Source organism: Crocodylus siamensis, chromosome 4 (assembly GCF_052110815.1).
Source record: "Crocodylus siamensis isolate JL-2025a chromosome 4, ASM5211081v1, whole genome shotgun sequence".
NCBI lineage: Eukaryota > Metazoa > Chordata > Crocodylia > Crocodylidae > Crocodylus > Crocodylus siamensis.
Window position 1 is genome coordinate 85,766,851 of NC_143398.1, and position 19,813 is coordinate 85,786,663.

General features: G+C 44.3%; 1 protein-coding gene across 2 annotated transcripts in view; it reads left to right on the plus strand.

The window, feature by feature from the left end:
- PLXNC1 (plexin C1) overlaps positions 1–19,813 on the plus strand; it is a 92,252-nt gene that overhangs the window by 39,574 nt on the left and 32,865 nt on the right. For both annotated transcript variants that reach the window (XM_090042699.1, XM_090042700.1), the window contains exons 9-16: positions 2,391–2,530; positions 3,256–3,435; positions 4,284–4,371; positions 4,959–5,165; positions 5,273–5,464; positions 15,351–15,453; positions 16,427–16,528; positions 17,395–17,498. In XM_090042699.1, the coding sequence (XP_089898825.1) occupies positions 2,391–2,530; positions 3,256–3,435; positions 4,284–4,371; positions 4,959–5,165; positions 5,273–5,464; positions 15,351–15,453; positions 16,427–16,528; positions 17,395–17,498 (1,116 nt within the window). The remainder of the gene's footprint in view (positions 1–2,390; positions 2,531–3,255; positions 3,436–4,283; positions 4,372–4,958; positions 5,166–5,272; positions 5,465–15,350; positions 15,454–16,426; positions 16,529–17,394; positions 17,499–19,813) is intronic.

Here is a 19,813-nt window from a genome sequence, read left to right on the forward strand (position 1 = left end):
GCTGAGGGGGGGGCATGGCCAGGCCCTCAGGACCCTCTGAGTAGGGAGGGGTTCCACCCCATTTCCCAACCAGCAAGGGGGTACGCAGTATTTACTTACACAGCAGCGAATTACACAGGGAGTTGTTAGCATTTATCAGCCCATCAGAAAACAAAAGGCTCTCTCATTAGTTCAAGCTCTTCTTAAATAACTTTCTCCAAGGAAGGATCAGAGGGATGTTACCAGCTACCTCTGGATTAGCTCCAAAAAGCGCTAAGCCAAAACTGTGCTGTCTGCTTTGTCTTGTCTTCCACAGCACAGACTGTAGGTAGCATATACTATTCTAGCTAATGCTAAGAGATGTCTGTGTAAGGCAGAGGGGAGGGGGGAATCCCTGCTTGAGCAGGGAGTGGTGAGGGGAGTAGGAGGAAGCCAAGAAGACGTTGCTGTACCTGCAGTCTCTGCTGGAGCTCCACCCAGGCAGCTGAGGAGGGGCCAGCCCTGATGGGCTGGAGCAGAAAGCAGGGCGCTGCCCAAAGTTGCAAAGCATCTGGGATGCTGGAAGAGTCTGGTTGAACTTAAACCAGGACAGACATTGCATAAATCACTTTGACCCAAATCAGTTAAATCTGATACTACATTCAACCAGTTTTATCTCAAACCGGTTTCAGCCCTTCTCAAGCTGGTTTATGTGCACTGAATGTCTGTTCTGTTACAGGTTTAAACCAATTTCTGATCACTTAAACCTGTTTATTTGTAATATCTGTCCCCAGCCTATGAGTCAGAGCAGCCCAGGCTTTCTTCTGACTTACTCCAGAAGCCAGACTTCTGGAAAGACCCAGAAAATGGGAAGCACAAAAATGGCTTAAAACACCAAAGTTATCCCATTATCCTCCAAAGATTCCCAAAATGTAGGAACAGAGTAACTCAGAACCATGCTCAGGGATTATACAGCCAGGTTGAGCCAAACTCTTAATGGGGAGAGTAGGTCTATGTCAACTGGCTCCTGAAAAGTTACAATAATCACAAGGCTCTAAGCTTTAAAAGGGTTATTTTATAAATGCCATGTAGTCAACTTTAAAAAGGGAAGGAGTTAAAAATCATTTACATTTTGAAGGCCCCAGCTAGTTTGTGGTTTTAGACTCACATTTTCCTAGTTTAAAATATGTTTTTGTCACCTCTGCTTTTCCTGAAAAGGTAGAGAGAGGAAACTGACTAACTGATTATAACATAGAGAAAACAGTGAAAGTGACTAACCTGTGTAGATGAAACGGTCCTAAATTGAAGTGGTGGGTTTTAAAAAATACTGCATCAATTTAGGGCTGACTAAACCCCCGTATCGTGCATACACCCCACTGACTTACCTGCCTCACCAGTGGAGAGGGGAGGGTGAGCTGCCAGTGGATAGAGCAGTCCCTGGGCTGTGTGGGGAGTTGGTGCTTCCCTCTGCAGCAGCAGCACCTTCCCCCCCCCCCCAGGCACCCGCCTGCAGGCACCCAGCTTGGGTGGTCCCAGGGGTTACTGCAGCCATGGAGGGAAGCACACGGCCGCTGTGCAGCTCAGACAGGCAGGCTAAAACTCAAAGGAGTTTTAGTTTGCCACGCTCCAAGTCACTTAAGGTGCATTACATCACCAAATTCCCTACAGCGGCTGGAATTAATTCACAATACACTGCCAAGGTGTGCAAACACCAACACCATTAAAGCAGTGCAAAAGCATTTAGCCCGCTTTAAAGTGTCATGCACATATACATCTCGTTTCGTCTACACATGACCTCAAGCACCGAGAAAGTAAATTTAAAAAATAGAGAAAATATTTTCCCTCTTATTTTTGCTCAAAAATTTTACTTTTTGGACACAAAAATAAATTTGTTTGAAAAATAGTGCAATTTTTAGGTTGCATTCCTGAACCAGTATTTACTGGCAGTAATGTCTTATGTATGACTAGGAAATATATAATTGTTATTATTCAATATAAGATATTCTGTACCTTCAAAATTTGACTTCGTAGTACCTGGTTTCATAAAGAGTTTCCAGTGAACTGGGTAATTTCTCTTCCCTTGTCTTTCCAATTCTACCTAGTTACAACTTTTCTGGCTATTTCTCTGATTCTCTGATTTCAGTTATAGTTATCATAGGTTTTGTTCTGCCTTGCTTTTTAAACTGCAATGAGTATCTTTCAATATGTTAGATTTTACTTCCTGTTAAGAATTCTTCCAAAAGAATTACAAACTTAAAGAGTTGCTAAAATAATTGACTTGAAAAGGAATTATGGTTACTCACCTCAGGATTTAATTTAGGCATGTTACAGTAAGCAGGAAAGATGCATTTTTTAAAATATTTTAAATTCAGTACCTGAGAGTTGTTTTTTAGAGACTTATTTCTCACCAGGTTTTGTTTTCTTTCCCATAGTATATCCACATTAATTCCATAAAACCTTCATCAATATCAACATTAGGGAAAGGTGAAGTGATCATTGAAGGAAGAAACTTTACAAAAGAATTAGATTTGAAGGTGGTGTTGACTGGGTCTGGTGGCTGTAAACGAGAAATGTAAGTCAGACTGACACAAGTGTCTAATTTTATTTAGCACAGTGAAAATTATGCACACAACACTTACCCTTAAGTTTCTCTCTAAACAAAAGGTTTTGACCTGCCCATGCACCCCTATTATGTTCCAGAGCTCCACCTGTTTTGGGGGTTTTTGGGAGGATGAGGGGGACAAAGTGGGTGGCCCCTGGGTGAGTCACTGTTTACGGATATGAGCAATGGGCAAGGGGGGTAAATTTTGTGAGTTAGTATATTGTTCTAGAATGAAAGATGCTCCATCTTGAAGAGCTGCTGAGCCGCTTCAGTGGCACAGAAGACTCACAGTAATTTTGCAGTGAAAATCTGTCACTTCATGACGTATTTTAACCATGTGGCCATGAGGAAATGTCTGGACATATCCTGTGATTATTGTGTGGTTCTTAACAGTTTCATCTACAGACTTGTTTGGACCCTTCATGATTGTTCAGAGAGTTCTTTTACCCCTTTGCTCCCCGTTTCCTTTTTTCACCTTATGGGTTGCCTTTAGTAACAGGGAGAGATGATACTGATGTCAGTCTGTTTGCATGAGGCAGATGGCCCTTTATTACATGGAAGCTGTGATCCGACTCGGGACTCCCACAGGAGGATCACTTGTGTCTCTTAACAGCCATGTGTAGCTCTAGAGTCAGGCTGAGCTTTTCTGTGCCACGTAAACCGCTGTAAGTCCAAATATTATTTTCTTTCTCCAGCATCAGTGTTGGCAAGGCGTTAAACGACACACACATGAAATTCTCTCTCCCTCGGGGACGCAAAGAAGCCAAGAGAGTTTGCGTAAGTGCTGCTAAGGATAAGTGCTCATCACCAGTGACGCTATACTATGTCTCACCACCATCATGTATTAATATTAGACCAAACAGCTCCTGGGCCAGGTAATTTTTGCATACTTTTACATTTTATATTTTTGATTAAAATTCAGTCCATTGAGGTGATATTAATTTGACTGGCTTTGAGGTAGCTGCACTGACTTTGAAAAAGCTCCATTCATGTTCACCAACTAGGCTTCTAACCTAATAAATCTATTGTAACCCTTCATGTGCCAGGAATGAATTTTAACCCAATGAACTGAAATAGTTTACTGTGCAAAGATGAATACTTTATTCTGTATTTGTGCTAAATTACAAAACTCCTGTTTATTTAACAGTCCTTAATAGTAAATGAAAAATAAACCACAGGGCTAGAGTTCAATCTTATCTATAAGTGGCAGGTAGTATAAACATATTCAAGTATATTTTGATTTTTCCCTCTAATTTATTTTAGTTAAACTGCTCGTTTTCTTTTCTGTTCCGTGTGACAGAGCTGAGCCCCTTCAGTTCCTATTAAGGACAAGCAAGCTTTAGCTCATAATCTAGCCCTTAGTGAGCACATCCAGTTAGTATTTGAATGGAGGAAAATATATGAAAAAGCTAACAAGGAATATGCATCTGCAAATTATTATACTAGTTGTGGTTGACATTAGCAAACAAGGTTTTCGGAGAGGCACTAAACTATTTTACACTTAAATACTTTTAGAATATCATTGTATAACTAGAGAATCTGGCATGCCAGTTACCTTGACATGCAACTTTTTATTTTGTCTGCTGTACCACGGCAAATTGTTGTACATTCATTGTTAATTCTTTAATAAAAATTGCAAACATAAACAGCAAGAACAAGATGCACTTATAGGAAATCCCTGACATCAACTTTTCAATTTTTATTTTTACTTTTTTTTTTACAGTGGTGGTCGCAAAATAACTTTGTTTGGTAGAAATGTTAATGTAGCAGATGGTGTGGTTATTTCAGATGAACAGGGATCACATCTGAATGTAAGTCTTAACTGTCTTTGCGGTAACAAAATATGTGTTTTTAAAGAGACATGTTTCATTCTTAAGGTTGAAGGCCCTGTTTTTCAAACATTTAAGCATACTCTTAATTTGAGGAGTCCCATTGAATCAAACATAGCTATTTATCTGAATACAATTTTATGCCTGGTTTTACACACAGCAGGCTTAAAATAGTCAATTTCCCTGCACAATTCTCCTCTTTCAGCTCTAAAGAGTCTCGGCCTCTCCCCATATATCTTGAAAAGCTTCATGTTGTACCAGCCCTCTGGCTCTTCAGTGTAGATGCTTCATGTTGTACCAGCCCTCTGGCTCTTCAGTGTAGATGCTTCATGTTGTACCAGCCCTCTGGCTCTTCAGTGTAGATGCAGTGTCAGAACAGTTTGTGGCAGTTAGTGTGGCTGATGCCTAAAAAAGCAAAGGCCACTAAGACAGAAACTTTTAATAATAGAGTACAAAGATTCTAAAAAAAAGGCTTAGCAGAAGCCTGTGTGATAACAGCAAGATTTCAAATGACTTTGGGTGCCTTGGAGTACTTCATCAGGGTCACAGTTTTCTTGTTGGTTTTCTAGGTCTCAAGTTACCCTGAAAATACTACTTGGTGTCATTTTCTAGCACCAGCAGTTAGCCATGCAAAAGCAAGTAAAATTGTTGATGTGCTCTTAAAAGTGGAAAATGTCCACAAATCATGTATTAAGTTGCAGTATCATCCTGATCCTGTATTCATTAACTACGAACTGCAAACTGAGATGGACCCTCATCTGGAGTTAAAGTTATACGTAAGTTTAAAAAAACAAACAAAGCAGTAAATATACACTTACTTTTCACATATGATAGTGTTAAATTTTGCCAGGTTTTGTACCTGTTTTTCATTTTTAATTTCCAGAAAGAAAATGACAACTTAGACATTTCCAAAAATGAGATTGAAGTTTTTCTCCGTTATGAGAATGGTTCACATTTGGAAACCATACGTTTCAGTGTTCAAAATATTACCAAAAACCCAAAACACAGTACTGTTCTGTGCAAAGGCAAAAGGGAAGGACAAGACAAAATTGATTTTTCTACAGTGAAAATTTATGTAAGTAAAACTTTGTTTTTCAGTGATTTTGATATTGCTCATTTATTTTTATGTTGATAAGAAACAGATAATCATGAATATAGTTTACAGATGAAATTATACATAACATTTTAAGCTTCCTGACCTGAAGTTTGCATCCTGCCCTGAACTCTGGGCTCCTGCAGCTAGACTGCTCTTGGTGTCTGAGCTGACTCATTTAAACCTAACTTGGGCAGATCACTTCTGACTGCAGTGTAGACATAACCTTCAGAAATACCTTTTGTCCCTGGAGGAAGTATGGAAGTGATGGAGTGGATCTACTGCTGTAGTGTGATAGGGAAGAGGATTCTGCTGTCCCGTTCACCTTTGCCCAACCCTTGCCAGATGGGGCAACTGACAACCGATGCCCAGGAAAAAGCGAACTTGCTAAATGGGTACTTTGCATCAGTTTTTCACCAGTCCCATGGGACGCCCATGCCCTCTGTGGGACAGGGAGGCCCATGCATGGGAGATTCCTTGCCCTCCATCGAAGCTGACCTCATGAAGGAACACCTTGACAGGCTGGACACCTTCAAGTCAGCCGGCCCTGATGGGTTACACCCAAGGGTACTCAAGGAGCTGGCAAGCATCATAGCTCAGCCCCTGGCACAGATCTTTTGAGAGCTCTTGGCACTCTGGTGAAGTGTCTGAAGATTGGAAGAGGGCCAATATGGTGCCTATCTTCAGGAAAGGGAGGAAAGTAGATCTGGCAAACTACAGGCCCATCAGCCTGACCTCTATCTTGGGGTAGGTCTTGGAAAAGATTATCAAGGAGGCCATCCTTAACAGACTAGCTGACGGCAATATCCTGAGGGATACCCAGCATGGGTTTGTTGTAGATAGGTCTTGCTTGACCAATCTCATTTCCTTTTACGACCAGGTGACCTATCACCTGGACATGGGGGAAGAGATCGACGTCGTATACCTCGACTTTAAAAAAGCCTTCGATCTGGCATCACGTGATCGCCTCTTGGCTAAACTGGCGAGCTGAGGCCTCGACCTCACCACAATCTGCTGGCTGGGGATTTGGCTCCGTGGTAGGACCCAGAGGGTGGTGGTTGATGGAAGTTGATTGTCCTGGTGCGCGGTCACCTGTGGGGTCCCTCAAGGCTTTGTCCTAGGGCCTATACTATTTAACATCTTCATCAATGATGTGGACATTGGTGTCAGAAGCAGACTGGCCAAGTTTGCCCATGACGCCAAACTCTGGGGTAAAGCATCCACACCTGAGGACAGGAGGGTGATCCAGGTAGATCTTGACAGGCTCGTGAAATGGGTGGATGAGAACCTGATGGTGTTCAACACTGAAAAATGCAAGGTTCTGCACCCTGGGAGGAAAAACCTGCAGCATCCTTATAGGCTCGGCAGTGCTATGCTGGTTAGCACTATGGATGAAAGGGACTTGGGGGTTATCATTGACTACAAGATGAACATGAGCCTTCAATGTGATGCTGCAGCTAGTCAAGCAAGCAAAACACTGGCTTGCATCCATAGATGCTTCTCAAATCCTGGGACATAATTCTCCCATCGTACTCAGCTTTGGTGGGGGCACAGCTGGAGTACTACATCCAGTTTTGGGCTCCACAATTCAAAAATGATGTGGAGAAGCTTGAGAGGGTGCAAAGGGGAGCCATGCACATGATCAGAGGTCAGGAAAACAGACCTTATGATGGGAGGGATAGAGTCATGGGACTCTTCAGCCTGGAAAAGCTCAGGCTCAGGGGTGATCTTATGGCCACCTATAAGTTTATTAGGGGTGCTCATGAAGATCTGGGAGAACGTCTCTTCACCAGAGTGCCCCCAGGTATGACAAGATCGAACAGTCACAAACTCCACCACAACCAATTCAGGCTGGACATAAGAAAGAACTTCTTTACTGTCTGAGCCCCCAAGGTTTGGAATAGACTGGCGCCGGAGGCAATTCAGTTACCCACTTTGAATGCCTTCAAGACACATTTGGATGCTTATCTTACTGGGATCCTATGATCCCTGCTGACTTCCTGCCCCTGGGGCGGGGGGTTGGACTCGATCCTCTGGGGTCCCTTCCAGGCCAAATGTCTATGAAATCTTGCACTGCACTTATGTGGACCAAGGGGACTAGGACGAGAGAAAACAAAAGATTTGTGCACAGGAATAGAGGTAGAAGCAAAATTGCATTGGATTCACAAATATATGATGTGGAGCAAGGCCAGTTCAGAGTAAACACATTAGCATGGATAACAGAACTAAATGCCACCTTAACAGGTCTGCTGTACGAATAAAGTGATGATGTGAAATTTTACAATGCAGTCACCATTCATGGGGAAGAGAGAAATTATGCCAGATCCTCATTTCTGTGGCAGTGATATAAAATTGAAGTAATGCTGTTGATTACAGGGCATAGGAGAAGTAGTACAACTTTGTGGAGTTGCTGTCTGTGTTGCTGGTGGCAGAGCTGTTGAAGTGTCTTGCTACAATTATGCAGGAAGGAATGGAAGTGGAAATGGGGGGGGTGGGAATTAGGAACCACTCTGTACTACATGTGAGGTGATGGACAGATGTAACTTCTGAATGGCTTCCAACGCTGCTGCATTTAAGCATTTTGGAAAAGGAGCACATCAGCTGCAAAGAGATGTACAGTCCCCCTGATCCACCCCTTGGTCCAAGTGTTTGAAAATTACTATGACTGCATGCAGTAGTATGATGTTCTCCATCAGGGGATGCAACAGGGGTTGCTTTGTTTGTTGTTTCCATACATCAGGCTAGAAGAGCAGGGCAGGTAGAGAGGGGTGCAAGGAACTGTTATCTTCAGCCCCAGTGCTGATGAGAAAAATTCCTTGCATGGCTGTTCACATCCAAAAATGGCCATGCCCCCTCCTCCCCACCCACTGGAACCGTGAGACACGAGGCAGAAGGGTACACATAAGGATTCCTGTTGTCTAGCCCCTGTGGAGCACTGTTGGACATGCCGTCATGCTCTGTAAAGTGGGCACCCCTAACAGTAACTTTTGAATAGGCATGCATTTGGGCATGGGATGGGGTGATGGTATCTTTTATTAAATCAATGGCATGGTTGGAATAAAGGTAGCTTTTGAATGCAATGCATTCTTCACTCCAATAATCACTCTAACAGCACTGTAACTTTTGAATAGCAATTTTGTAGCACTTTCAATTAGTTGTTGTTTCTTCCATGGTTGTTTTTGGAACATTTCAACCATTTTTGGAGGACTTCACAGTGTGTGTATGTCTGTCTGCTCATCCTTTCAGGTGCTTCAAATGTTACAGCTGTTAAGGGTCATAGATTACTGGACAGGTGCCAATGCTATTGAGGTGACAGAAAAGCTGGAATCCTGTTTTGTTTTTTATCCCCAAGTGGCAGGTACCGAGGCACTTGATTGCTATTTTTATCATTTACACACAGTTTGAATTGCTATTCCCTTCACGCAGCTACTGTACATGGTCAGTAGGCTGTGCTGGTACGCATGTAGGTCCTGAAACTCCAGCCTGGTGAAGAGGAGAGCACTCTCCTGTTTTAGCCAGTCCAGGAAGCAAGAGACCCACATTTTAGGCCCTGCTTATTTAGAGATTTTTAACTTTTCCCTCTAGCTTTCTGGCATAGTGCTCTAACCACCAGACCATAGGTCAGGTACTACTGAAGCCCTCTGTAGACTTCCTCTTGAAGCTGAGCCACTGCACTTTGTATTTAGTCATTAGCTCAGAGAGATAAAGGACAGTACCGTGGGGAAAGTTTCTGCCCCATGGGGAACTCCAGGCTCTACCAACCCAGTGTCTGTTTCCTTCTGGCAGAACATTTTCACACTGATCTGCATTCTCTCTAGCATGAGGAAGGGGGGCGGGGGCAAAATATGCCCTGTGGGCTGGATCCAGCCTGCCAACTGATTGGATCTGGCCCATGGGGTGCACAGGCCACTTCATATTTTCGTAGTTGGTAGGGTCAGAAGGGGCCTAAGCAGATCATCTAGTCTGCCATGGGCGGGAAAGGATGCTGGGGTCAAATAACCCCAGCTAGGTGGCTGTCTAGCCTCCTTTTGAAGACCCCCAATGTAGGGGTAAGCACCAGTTCCCTTGGAAGTTGGTTCCAGATCCTAGCTGCCCTGACAATGAAGTAGCGCCTCCTGATATCTAGCCTGAATCTACTCTCTGCCAGCTTGTGACTGTTATTCCTCATTACCCCCCGGTAGTGCTTGGGGGAACAGGGACTCTCCCATTGCCTGTAGGTCGCCCTTAGCAAGTTTATAGGTGGCCACCAGATCCCCTCTCAGCCTTCTTTTGTGGAGGCTGAACAGGTTCAGGTCCTGTAGCCTCTCCTCGTAGGGCCTGCCCTGCTGCCCCCTGATCATGCGAGTGGCCTCCTCTGGATGCTATTCACATCCCTCTTGAGGTGCGGCGCCCAGAACTGGACGCAGTACTCCAGCTGTGGCCTAACCAGGGCCGCATAGAGGGGGAGGATCACCTCCTTGGTCCTGCTTGTGATGCATTTGTGGATGCATGACAAGGTGCGGTTAGCTTTACTGACTATCAGGAGTGATTCCAAGATTTTTCTCTGCCTCTGCACTGACGAGAAGGGAGTTCCCCAGCCTGTAGGCATGTTGCTGGTTCTTCCTCCCTGCGTGCAGCACCTTGCACTTGTCCATATTGAAACCCATCCTATTCTCATCCTCCCATCTCTGTAACCTTTCGAGATGTAGTTGTAGCCTGTCCATCTCCTCTAGCATGCTCACTTCTTCCCACATCTTAGCATCATCTGCGAACTTGAACAAGGTACTTTTCAACCCCTTGTCCAAATCGTCAGTAAAGATGTTGAACAGTGCGGGCCCGAGGACTGAGCCCTGGGGAACCCCACTGCCCACATCTCGCCAGGTTGAAAATGACCCGTCCACCACCACTCTCTGGGTGTGGCCCTCCAGCCAATTTGTGACCCAACTGACTGTGTGGGCATTGACACCTCACACGCCTAATTTTTTAATCAGGATGGGGTGAGACAGTGTCGAAGGCTTTCCTAAAGTCCAGGAAGACTACATCCACTGCAACACCTGCGTCCAAGGCTTTTGTGACCTGGTCATAGAAGGCCACCAAGTTGGTGTGACAGGACCTGCCTCTAATGAACCCGTGTTGATTGCCCCTAAGCATAAACTCCCCTGCTGGCCCCTTGCAGATGTGCTCCTGGATAATTTTCTCAAAAAGCTTCCCCAGGACCAAGGTAAGACTAACAGGCCTATAGTTTCCTGGGTCTTCCTTCCTCCCTTCCTTCCATTGGCCCTTTTCCAGTGGTCAGGCACCTCACCAGAGCACCACGAGTGCTCGTAAAGCTGTGCCAGGGGTCCTGCAATGACTTCTGCCAGTTCCCTAAGCATTCTGGGGTGGAGATCGTCAGGATCTGCTGATTTGAACACATCTAGTCCCTCCAGAAGTTCCCTCACTAGGTCCTCACTGACCCTGGGCCTGGCTGTACCTCCTCTGGGTCCACCTGGAATCCCAGTGGAGGGATGTCCCTGTCCCTGCTCAGTAAAATGGAAGCAAAGAATCTGTTAGAGATTAGCTTTGTCATCTAGTGCTACCACCAGATTATCAAGCATGTCCTGCAGAGGCCCCACAGTATTTGGCACCTTCTTTTTACCCCCTGTGTATTTAAAAAAGGACTTCTTGTTATCTTTGATCTGGGTCACTAGTCCCAGTTCCATCTCTGCCTTACCCTTCCTAATAGCCCCCTTACAATCTACAGCCAAGGAGAGATAATCCTCCTTGGTGATGGCCCCTCTCTTCTATTGGGTGTACACCTCCTTTTTGGCTTTGAGGCGTTTGTGGATGCTTTTGGTGAGCTATGGGGGCTTTTGAGCACTCTTGCTTCCTTTGATCCACGTGGGGATTATCACACTTTGGGCTTGGAGGATAGTCTCCTAAAGGAACGACCACTCTTCTTGGACACCCAACTCTCCTCCCCTTCGGGACCTCAGTGCCTCCCTGACTAGTCTTCTTACCTCATTGAAACCCGCCCTCCTGAAGTCCAGGGCTGCTGTCTTGCTGCAGGCCTTTGACACCCTGTGCCGGATGGTAAAGTTCAGTAGGTGATGATTGCTATCGCCCAGGTGGTTGAGCACCCATAGTCCCCTCACCAGGTCATTGCCTGTGGGCAGGACAAGGTCCAGGTCCAACAAGGCATTTCCCCTGGTGGAACTGATTGGATCCAGCCCATGGCTGACCCTGTAATGCTTCGCATGTGGCCAAACCCTGCCCTGGGCAGTCAGTGCTGTGCTCCTGCCCGTGTCTGCCAGCCCTGGTCCTGGCCAGCATGCACCGCTTACCAGTAGGGCTGCTCCCAGTGCAGCTGCAGCTGCGCAGGTACTACTCAGCTCCCCTCACCTCCAGTGGTGGCTCCTCCTGTCCCTGCTGCATCACTCCAGGTGGGGAGGAAGCTTCAGCCCAGCAGCTTGTGCACCAGTATGCGGGGCTTCAGCTCCAGCTCCTGGCTGCCTTCTACCCACTCTGCCCTTTCTTCTGGCTCCGTATATCTCTCTCTTGGCAGCCCAGGGACCAGCTTCATGGAATGCTGGTTGGAGCATTATGCTGGGAAATTTAGAGAGTTGTAGGTTCAAACCTGCGCTGGATGAGGGGAGCTAAGAACTTCGGTCTTCCACTTCTGGGTCAAGTGCCTTACCACTTGACTGTTGGGCTCAAACCCAGGAGATGCCCTCTCCTTCGCTGGTGTTTAAAGCTTGCTAATTGCAAGTTTTTGCCGGGTAGAATTCCATGACTTGCGCTCATCCAGCCTAGGCTGCGTGCCTTCCTGGCCAGTGCTCAGCCTGCTATATATGCCCGTTGCACTTCCATGCTGTGTATGGAGCAGGGTCACAAATGGTAAGTGCCAAAAATAGCAGTTATGTGGCTGGGTAACTGCTGTTTGGGTGCACAAAGTCAAATGGGATTCTGCCCAAAGCACTGCTTTTTTTTGTTTCCCATAACAGAGAATCACAGGGTACATTGTTTAAACAGTCTTAAAAACGGCTATGTTGCCAAAAAAAGTTTTGAGAACCATTGTCTAAGAGTGTAGTTTTTCCTTTGATTTGATTACATGTGTGTAATCAGCATTGTATGTACACTTGGAACCATTTATCTGCCCTGTGATAGGCAAGTGATTGAGAGAAACACTGACCTCCATGCTGTGACTTAAAGTAATTCCAGCCTTGACAGTGTATCTTTCAATTATCCCAAGGTCATTTCTATTCCATGCACTCATTGGTTTTCCTGTTCTCCGTGAAAGTGTGTTTTTTCCATAGGTCTGCTTGTAATCTTTGCTACTCTTTACTTCTGTGTCTTCACAGTCCCTTTTAATTATCCTTTGTTACAAAGCTTCTCTTACTCTAATTATCTGTGGTAAATACCTCAGCTTAGCAGACTAGTATTTTGATGCCTTCACAATAATTCCTCACTGTTCACCTGTCCAACAGCCCTAGTTGTGGATGTTGTATATCCAGTTACAACTTGATATGCAGTTCACTACCTGGTATACAAGATTTGAACATCTGCAAGGAGGAGAAGGATTTGACTGCAGTGCAAGGCTACTACCAGAAATGTTGTTTTCCTTGTTTTTCTCATGAGCCTTACATTGCTTTGCTACTTACTGGGATGTCATTGATGAGTGCAAAGAACAGTCCTCGACTGTGAAAACTTGGTTTTATTAATCTTGAAAATGCCTTCCCCCAGTAATCCTCATAAATTCAGGATATTTGGTTAGTTTGAGACCAGATTCTGCTTTTGTGTCCACTGTATCAGGGGTGCTCAATAGGGTTGTGCGAAACACCATCATTTCGTTTAAGTGTCTGTTTCGCCATTTCGAAGGGACAGTGTTTCATTTCATCGCTTCATTTTGTTTTGAAGCACTGTCGGATTTCATTAAAATGTTCACTGTTTTGATGCATTTCAACATTTCACCCATAGGCTATAATAGGGAATCATGAAAATGCCTAAAACTTGGTCATTTTTTCCTTGATTTGGATGAAAACTGCAGGGATGGTAGCACCTTGTGAGGGCATGAAGCCTGCCAAGTTTCAAGGAGATCCAGGGGCCTGCAACCGTGGGAGGGCTGCGGGGCTGTGCCAGACTCCTCCCGGGAGTGCAGGCCCCCAGATCTGTGCGCTGGATGAGAGGAGGCTGCTGCCAAAGACCAGCACTAGGCACAGCCTGCACCCAGCACTGGAGAAGATTGCTGCTGCCTCCTGTGACAGCAGCCTCTTTTCATCTGGCACACAGATCCAGGGGCTTGCACTCTTGGAAGGAGTCTGGCACAGCTCTGCAGCACTCCCAGGGGTACGAGCCCCCAGAACTGTGCCCAGATAAGGAGGATGCAACAATCTTTCCTGACACGGGGCGCAGGCTGCACCCACCGCTGGTCCCAGGTGGCAGAGGCATCCTCCTTTCACCCTGCATGCAGATCTGGGAGGGTTGGACCCCTGGGAGGGCTGCTGGGCTGTGCTGGACTCCTCCTGAAGTTGCGAGCCCCTGGATCTGTGCACTAGATGAGAGGAGGCTGCCGTCTGGGTGCAGCCCACACCCAGCATTGGTCTCAGGTGGCAGCTGCAGCCTCCTCTCATCCAGGGCACAGATCTGGAGGCTCACACCTGCAGGAGGGGTGCCAGGCAGTGCTGGACTCCTCCTGGGAGTGCGAGCCCCCGGATCTGTGCGTTGGATGAGAGGCGGCTACCACAGCCACAGCCGCTGCCGCTTGGGATAGGAGACAGCAGCAATCTTCTCCGGTGCTAGTAACAGCCTGCACCCAGCGCCAGACTCAGATGGCAGGGGCAGCCTCCTCTCATTTGGGGTGCAGATCTGGGGGCTTGCACCCCCAGAGGAGTCTGGCACAGCCCTGCAGCCCTCCCGGGGGTGTAGGTCCCCGGATATGTGCACCAGATGAGAGCAGGCTGCTGCTGCCGCTGCCGCCTGGGGCCATCATTGAAGCCAAGAAAGCCCAGCTTCGAAACGTGAAACATTTCAAAACTTTTGAAACATTTTGAGTGTCCTTGTTTTGTTTCGAAGCTGTTTTGAAGCCTTTTGTTTCATTTCGATTTCACTGTTTTGAGCTCAGAACACATTGAAACAGCTTTGAAAAGAAACACCCAGCAAAATTTTGCACAGTCCTAGTGCTCAACCCTTGCCTGTGGGCCAGATCCAGCTCATGGAGCCATGTCTTCTGGCCCACAGGTCTAAAGATTTGGCAGTGGTGGCAAAGTGGCAGTGTTAATTGCTCCTTCCCAGCTGTCAAATTTCTGGACCCATGGGAGCCCTGTGGGCAGATAGCATAGCCCTACAAGCTAGATCAGGCATATGGGGCCAGGGCAGCACAGGACCCAATCTAGGTGCATGAGGCCCAGACAACACAGGGCTCAATCCAGGTGGCATGAGGCCCGATCTGACTGATGCAAGGTGGGATCTAGTCACATGGGGCTGGATCCAGGAGGTGTAAGATGGGGTCTGGGTGCCCAGGGCCTGAGCCAGGCGGCATGCAGCAGGATTTGAGTGCACAGGGCCCACCCCTTGTGTTGGCCCTGTGCCACTTATTCAATTGGTGGGTCCAAGAAGCTGAGCTCCACTGCACTGTATCCTTTTTGATGTGACTTGTTTGAAGTAAGAATGATGGGAGAATTTGCCCCTTTTGCATGTTTTTCCTAGCACTGTTCTCTTCCTTTGGTTTAGCATCAAATGCATTAAGTCTGGATCGGTTTGTTTGCATTTTTTTTATATTTCTGCTCCCTTCTCACTGATTTATTATAGCTAAGGGCCTTGAGACATCGCTTTATCCAATGAATATTGTTTTCTACAAACATGGCATACAGTGTTTGCATTCTACTCATACAATTATATATTTTTCTACTAGGTCAGATTAGGAAACTTAAAGCATGAAGTCAAAGCAAAATCATCACACATGTATTTGTATGTGCTTATTTTGCTCCCTATCTTATTCCTGGCTGTAATTGTAGGTAAGTACCATTACATGTTTTTTAATTTTGGACTTGCTGAATGAGATAGTGAGTGTGGGAAAGGAGGAGGTATAATGCAGGATAGTCACCAGAAGTCTAATATTTTCCCTGGGTTCAGCTGGGAACTCAACCTTTACTCTGATAGTAATATTCAACTTCATAGGTGACAGACTGTTATAAGACCTTGTCTTACCAGTCTGCTTCTCCAGGGCATCCACCACCATTTAGTCAGGCAAGATCTAAGAGCTACATTTCTAAAACATAATTTGATCCGTTCCAGTTGTCAAGCAATCCTTCTGCGTTCCCCAGGAACAAGTGGTCCTGCCTCATCATTTGTCAGCAGTGTTTGTGATCAGTCTCATTAGAAGATCCATGGATTTGTGGTTTATAGTTGGTTTGAAGGCCAGAAGTATTTTCTCTTCCACACTTAAGCATTTTGATTCTGTCACATTTTTAATGTACCTTATATTGTAGTAAGAGAAGAGCTTATTGGCTCTTCCATTGTTTGGGGTTCTTAATACGTGCAGTGCACATCAGCCTTTCAGAAACCTCCTCTCGAAACGGGTTTTAGATAAGTAAAACATTTGTAAATTCATTTTCTTGTGAAAAATAATGCTATCTTGTTAAATCAAAGCAAGTTTAAGACTCTTGTCCACTGTCTGTCAGAGGCTGCATTTTAGCATGCTTATCATTCATAATAGAGTATGTTATGGGTTAAAAGAAAATTGGACTGATAATTGGAAAAACTAAATAGAAGGAGTGAGTCTTATTAGTAGTGCCTAGCACAGTGTCATCTTAGGTTGTGCGTCTGGGGCTCTGTGGGTGCTACAACAATACAAATAATAATAGTAACAATGCAAAAGAATGGTTCTATAGATAATCTTTTTTCATCCTCTTACAATGAAATGAAAATGAGTGCATCAGTATATATTCTGCATCTTACTATACTTAATATTGAATATGTTTTTTTTAGTGGCATTCATAGTAACTAGACGTAAATCCAAAGAGTTAACCCATCAACTGAGTGAACAACTTGAACTGCTGGAATGTGAGCTTCGGAAAGAAATACGTGAGGGTAGGTCTGCACAGCCTTTTTTTAATCAGTGTATGTTCTCTGCACCGGAAGCATCATGCAGAGACTCGCACTGTACAAATGTTTTATGTTGCACAAACTCCAAAAACATAGACAGACTTTTTTTTTTGCATTATGACAGTCAGAGATGCTTTACAATGGTATTATGCACTGCAGTAGCAGTTAGCACTAGAAGCTAATAACACTGAAGGTGCGTCTTCACAAGACGTTTACTGCGGAGTTGGCTAATTAGCTGCACAGTACAATATCACCATCTACACATGTGGTGCTATTAGGGCAGAGTAAACACAAAGTACTATCCTATAGTGTAGTTCACTCTACCACAGTGTACATGTAGATGCTGATGGGGCTTGCCGGGGCACAAGGGTGCTTCAGTGCTGAGGCTACCTGACAGCTAGCCCTGAACTGAAGCACCCTCATGCTCCAGCCAGCCCCTCTGCAGCATGCTGAGCTGGGTTGGAGCAGCCTCAGGCTGGCAGGCTGCCAGCTGGGGCTGCTGTGACCCAGCTCAACATACTGCGGTCCTTGGCGCATAGTCAAACATGGTGCCAAGGAGCAATAAACTGGTGTGAACTGTGCTGGAGTTTATTCAGGTGAATTAATTGCACATGTAGATGTTCCCTGCTTATAATAATAATTTGCTTTGGCAAAACTGGAAGTAAAATAAATATACCTAATCAACATTTTCCAACTCTGAGAGATTTAGCCAGAAAAATAATGCATCAAGCCTTAGAAAAGTTTTTAAGAACATCTTTTTAAGGTCAGATTGAAAGCTGTAATTACATAGATAAAATTCTGCTTATCAGAACTAATGCTCTGTGTGTGTGGGGGGGTTGTTGTTATTTCAGGATTTGCTGAACTGCAGATGGATATGTCAGATGTGGTGGATAGTTTTGGAACTGTTCCCTTCCTTGACTACAAACATTTTGCTCTTAGAACTTTCTTCCCAGAGGTAAAAAATTGCCGGTCTTTCAGGCATCACCCTTGTAATGAAAATGATAACTTGAGTAAGGCACAAATAGTTAATTTAAATACTACACTGTAGTTGTACATCCTTCTCACAGCTGACTTCATATACTGTTCCTAAGCCAATAGAATAGTGTTGCACTATTTAAATGTGTTGCTCTCGGGTTCTATGTAACTTTTTCTTCATCAAATCTACATGTTGAATTAAAATAACCCCAGTGTCCCTTTAATGTATTCAAGAATTCTTTGTGCTCTGTAACTTTCTCATTGTCTCACCTTGCTCCACCTTCATTAGACTCTGCTAAGTTTACGTTTTGTCCATTGCTTTTTCTCTCTCATACTTGTCTGCAAAAGTAAATTAACGCAGCCAATTCATTTAATGTGTTTAACTCACAAGTCTTCCTCATTCAGTCAGCAAGATGCTAATGAGGCCTTCAAGTTCATAGAATCATAGAAAATTAGGGTTGAAAGGGACCTCAAGAGGTCATTTAATCTAACCCCCTGCTCAAAGCAGGACCATCCCCAACTATATCATCCCGGTTCTTACTCTCCCTTGCACTTGAATAGTTTCAATTCATTAAAATTAAGAGTAAGAAATGGAAAATCCCAAATCATGTTGTTGTTCTGTTTCAGGCTGCTGATTCCCATGCCAGAAAAGTTGAGAGAAGTGACAGTGGCCTCAATTCAAGATAGCAGTAAGCACATGCTAGACTTTAAGCATGTGCTTACATGCTGTCCTAACTACTAGGGATGGACTTAAGCAGGTACTTGAGTATTTTCATGAACTGGGGTTAGAATTATTTCCTGGGTGAAGCCCCTGTTCCCCCTGCAGGGCCAGGCTTAGGCCAGGCTGCCCCCCACCCCACACTAGCCCTGGGTGTTGGATCAGAACCACCATCTGGCCTGTAGTCAAACCAGGCACTGCCATCTAGCCCTCCAGGATAAAAGTTTGAGCCTCACTGTGTTATATGGTTTGCTCTAAGGGGAAGATGGCCCTTCCCTAGCATCCTGAAATGTTCCACGTTCTATTCCATCTAAAAGCTTACCCCATTTCCCCCATATTATGGTTTCTGAGTTGAAACCTGCAGACATGCACAGGTACATGTTGAAAAACATGTGGTTTTCTCCTTGGCATTAATCTTTATCTCTTGTTATCACCTCAGAATAAAAAATACCCTGACAGGGGTCATGTCCACCTCTGTAGTACCAAGGTTGCAATCATGAATCATGTATACATGTACTTAACTTTACTATTGTGAGTAACTCCATTGAAATAGGACTGCTTGCTATGATAAAATTAGGGACATGTGTGTTTGCAGTATCCTTGCCCCTTTTTTGTACAGTACCTAGTACAATGGGATCCCCAAATTGATCCTCTAGCATGAATGTGAATAATCATAACACATTCTGATTCTGATATTGATCTTGCACCAAAATAAATCAAGAATACTTCTACTGAAACCACTCGAGTCACACCAGTCTAATTAGTGTTAGATTATAATGAGGCTCTTGTTTCAAGGATTCTGCCAACAGTGTCATACATTCTGCATTTCTTTTCCTTTTGTTTTGTTACCAAGGTGATTATCAAAATATTATCTTTATTTTTAGGATTTCAGATGTTCCTTCTGTATACTTCATACCTAAAATCATAATAAACTTGCAAAAGCAGTATTTTCTTTCTATATTGTTGGAAATGTGGAAAAAATGAAGGAAGAAAAGAAACAGAAAATACATTATTTTACAAGACAAAGAGATTTCAGATAGATCATTTGTCTGTTTTGTATGAATTATAAGAAAAGTTTGCTACTTTAAGCTCTGATAAGATTTTGGTGGTCAACCTGAAAAGCATTTAACACCTTATGTTTCAGTTTTTCCATCTAGAAAACTATTATTTATATTGTGGAAGCACCCAAAAAGTGCTTGGTGCTGTACAAAAGTTTTCAATGAGACAGCCTCTGCCAAATAGTGCTTACAGACCAAAAAGAAAAAAAAAGATGAACTAGATGAATTAGGGGAATGTCGCCTATAATCAAAATGATAAAGGTGACAACTGACACATGCCTTGATAACCTCATATATTTAAAACTATATGTGTGTTAGGGCCCATTGCAGTTCCCAGCATCCTGTTACAAAATCCTTATCTAGTTGCAATGGTTTAATATTCATTATTTATTTGTGGCTTTATAGTCGTTTTTTATTTTCATGTCTCTTGGTATTCGTTTAAATATATAATATAAATGTGATCATATTATTCTTTATATTTTTGCCCCACTTTGAAAACTTTGCTTATTTATTGTTGTC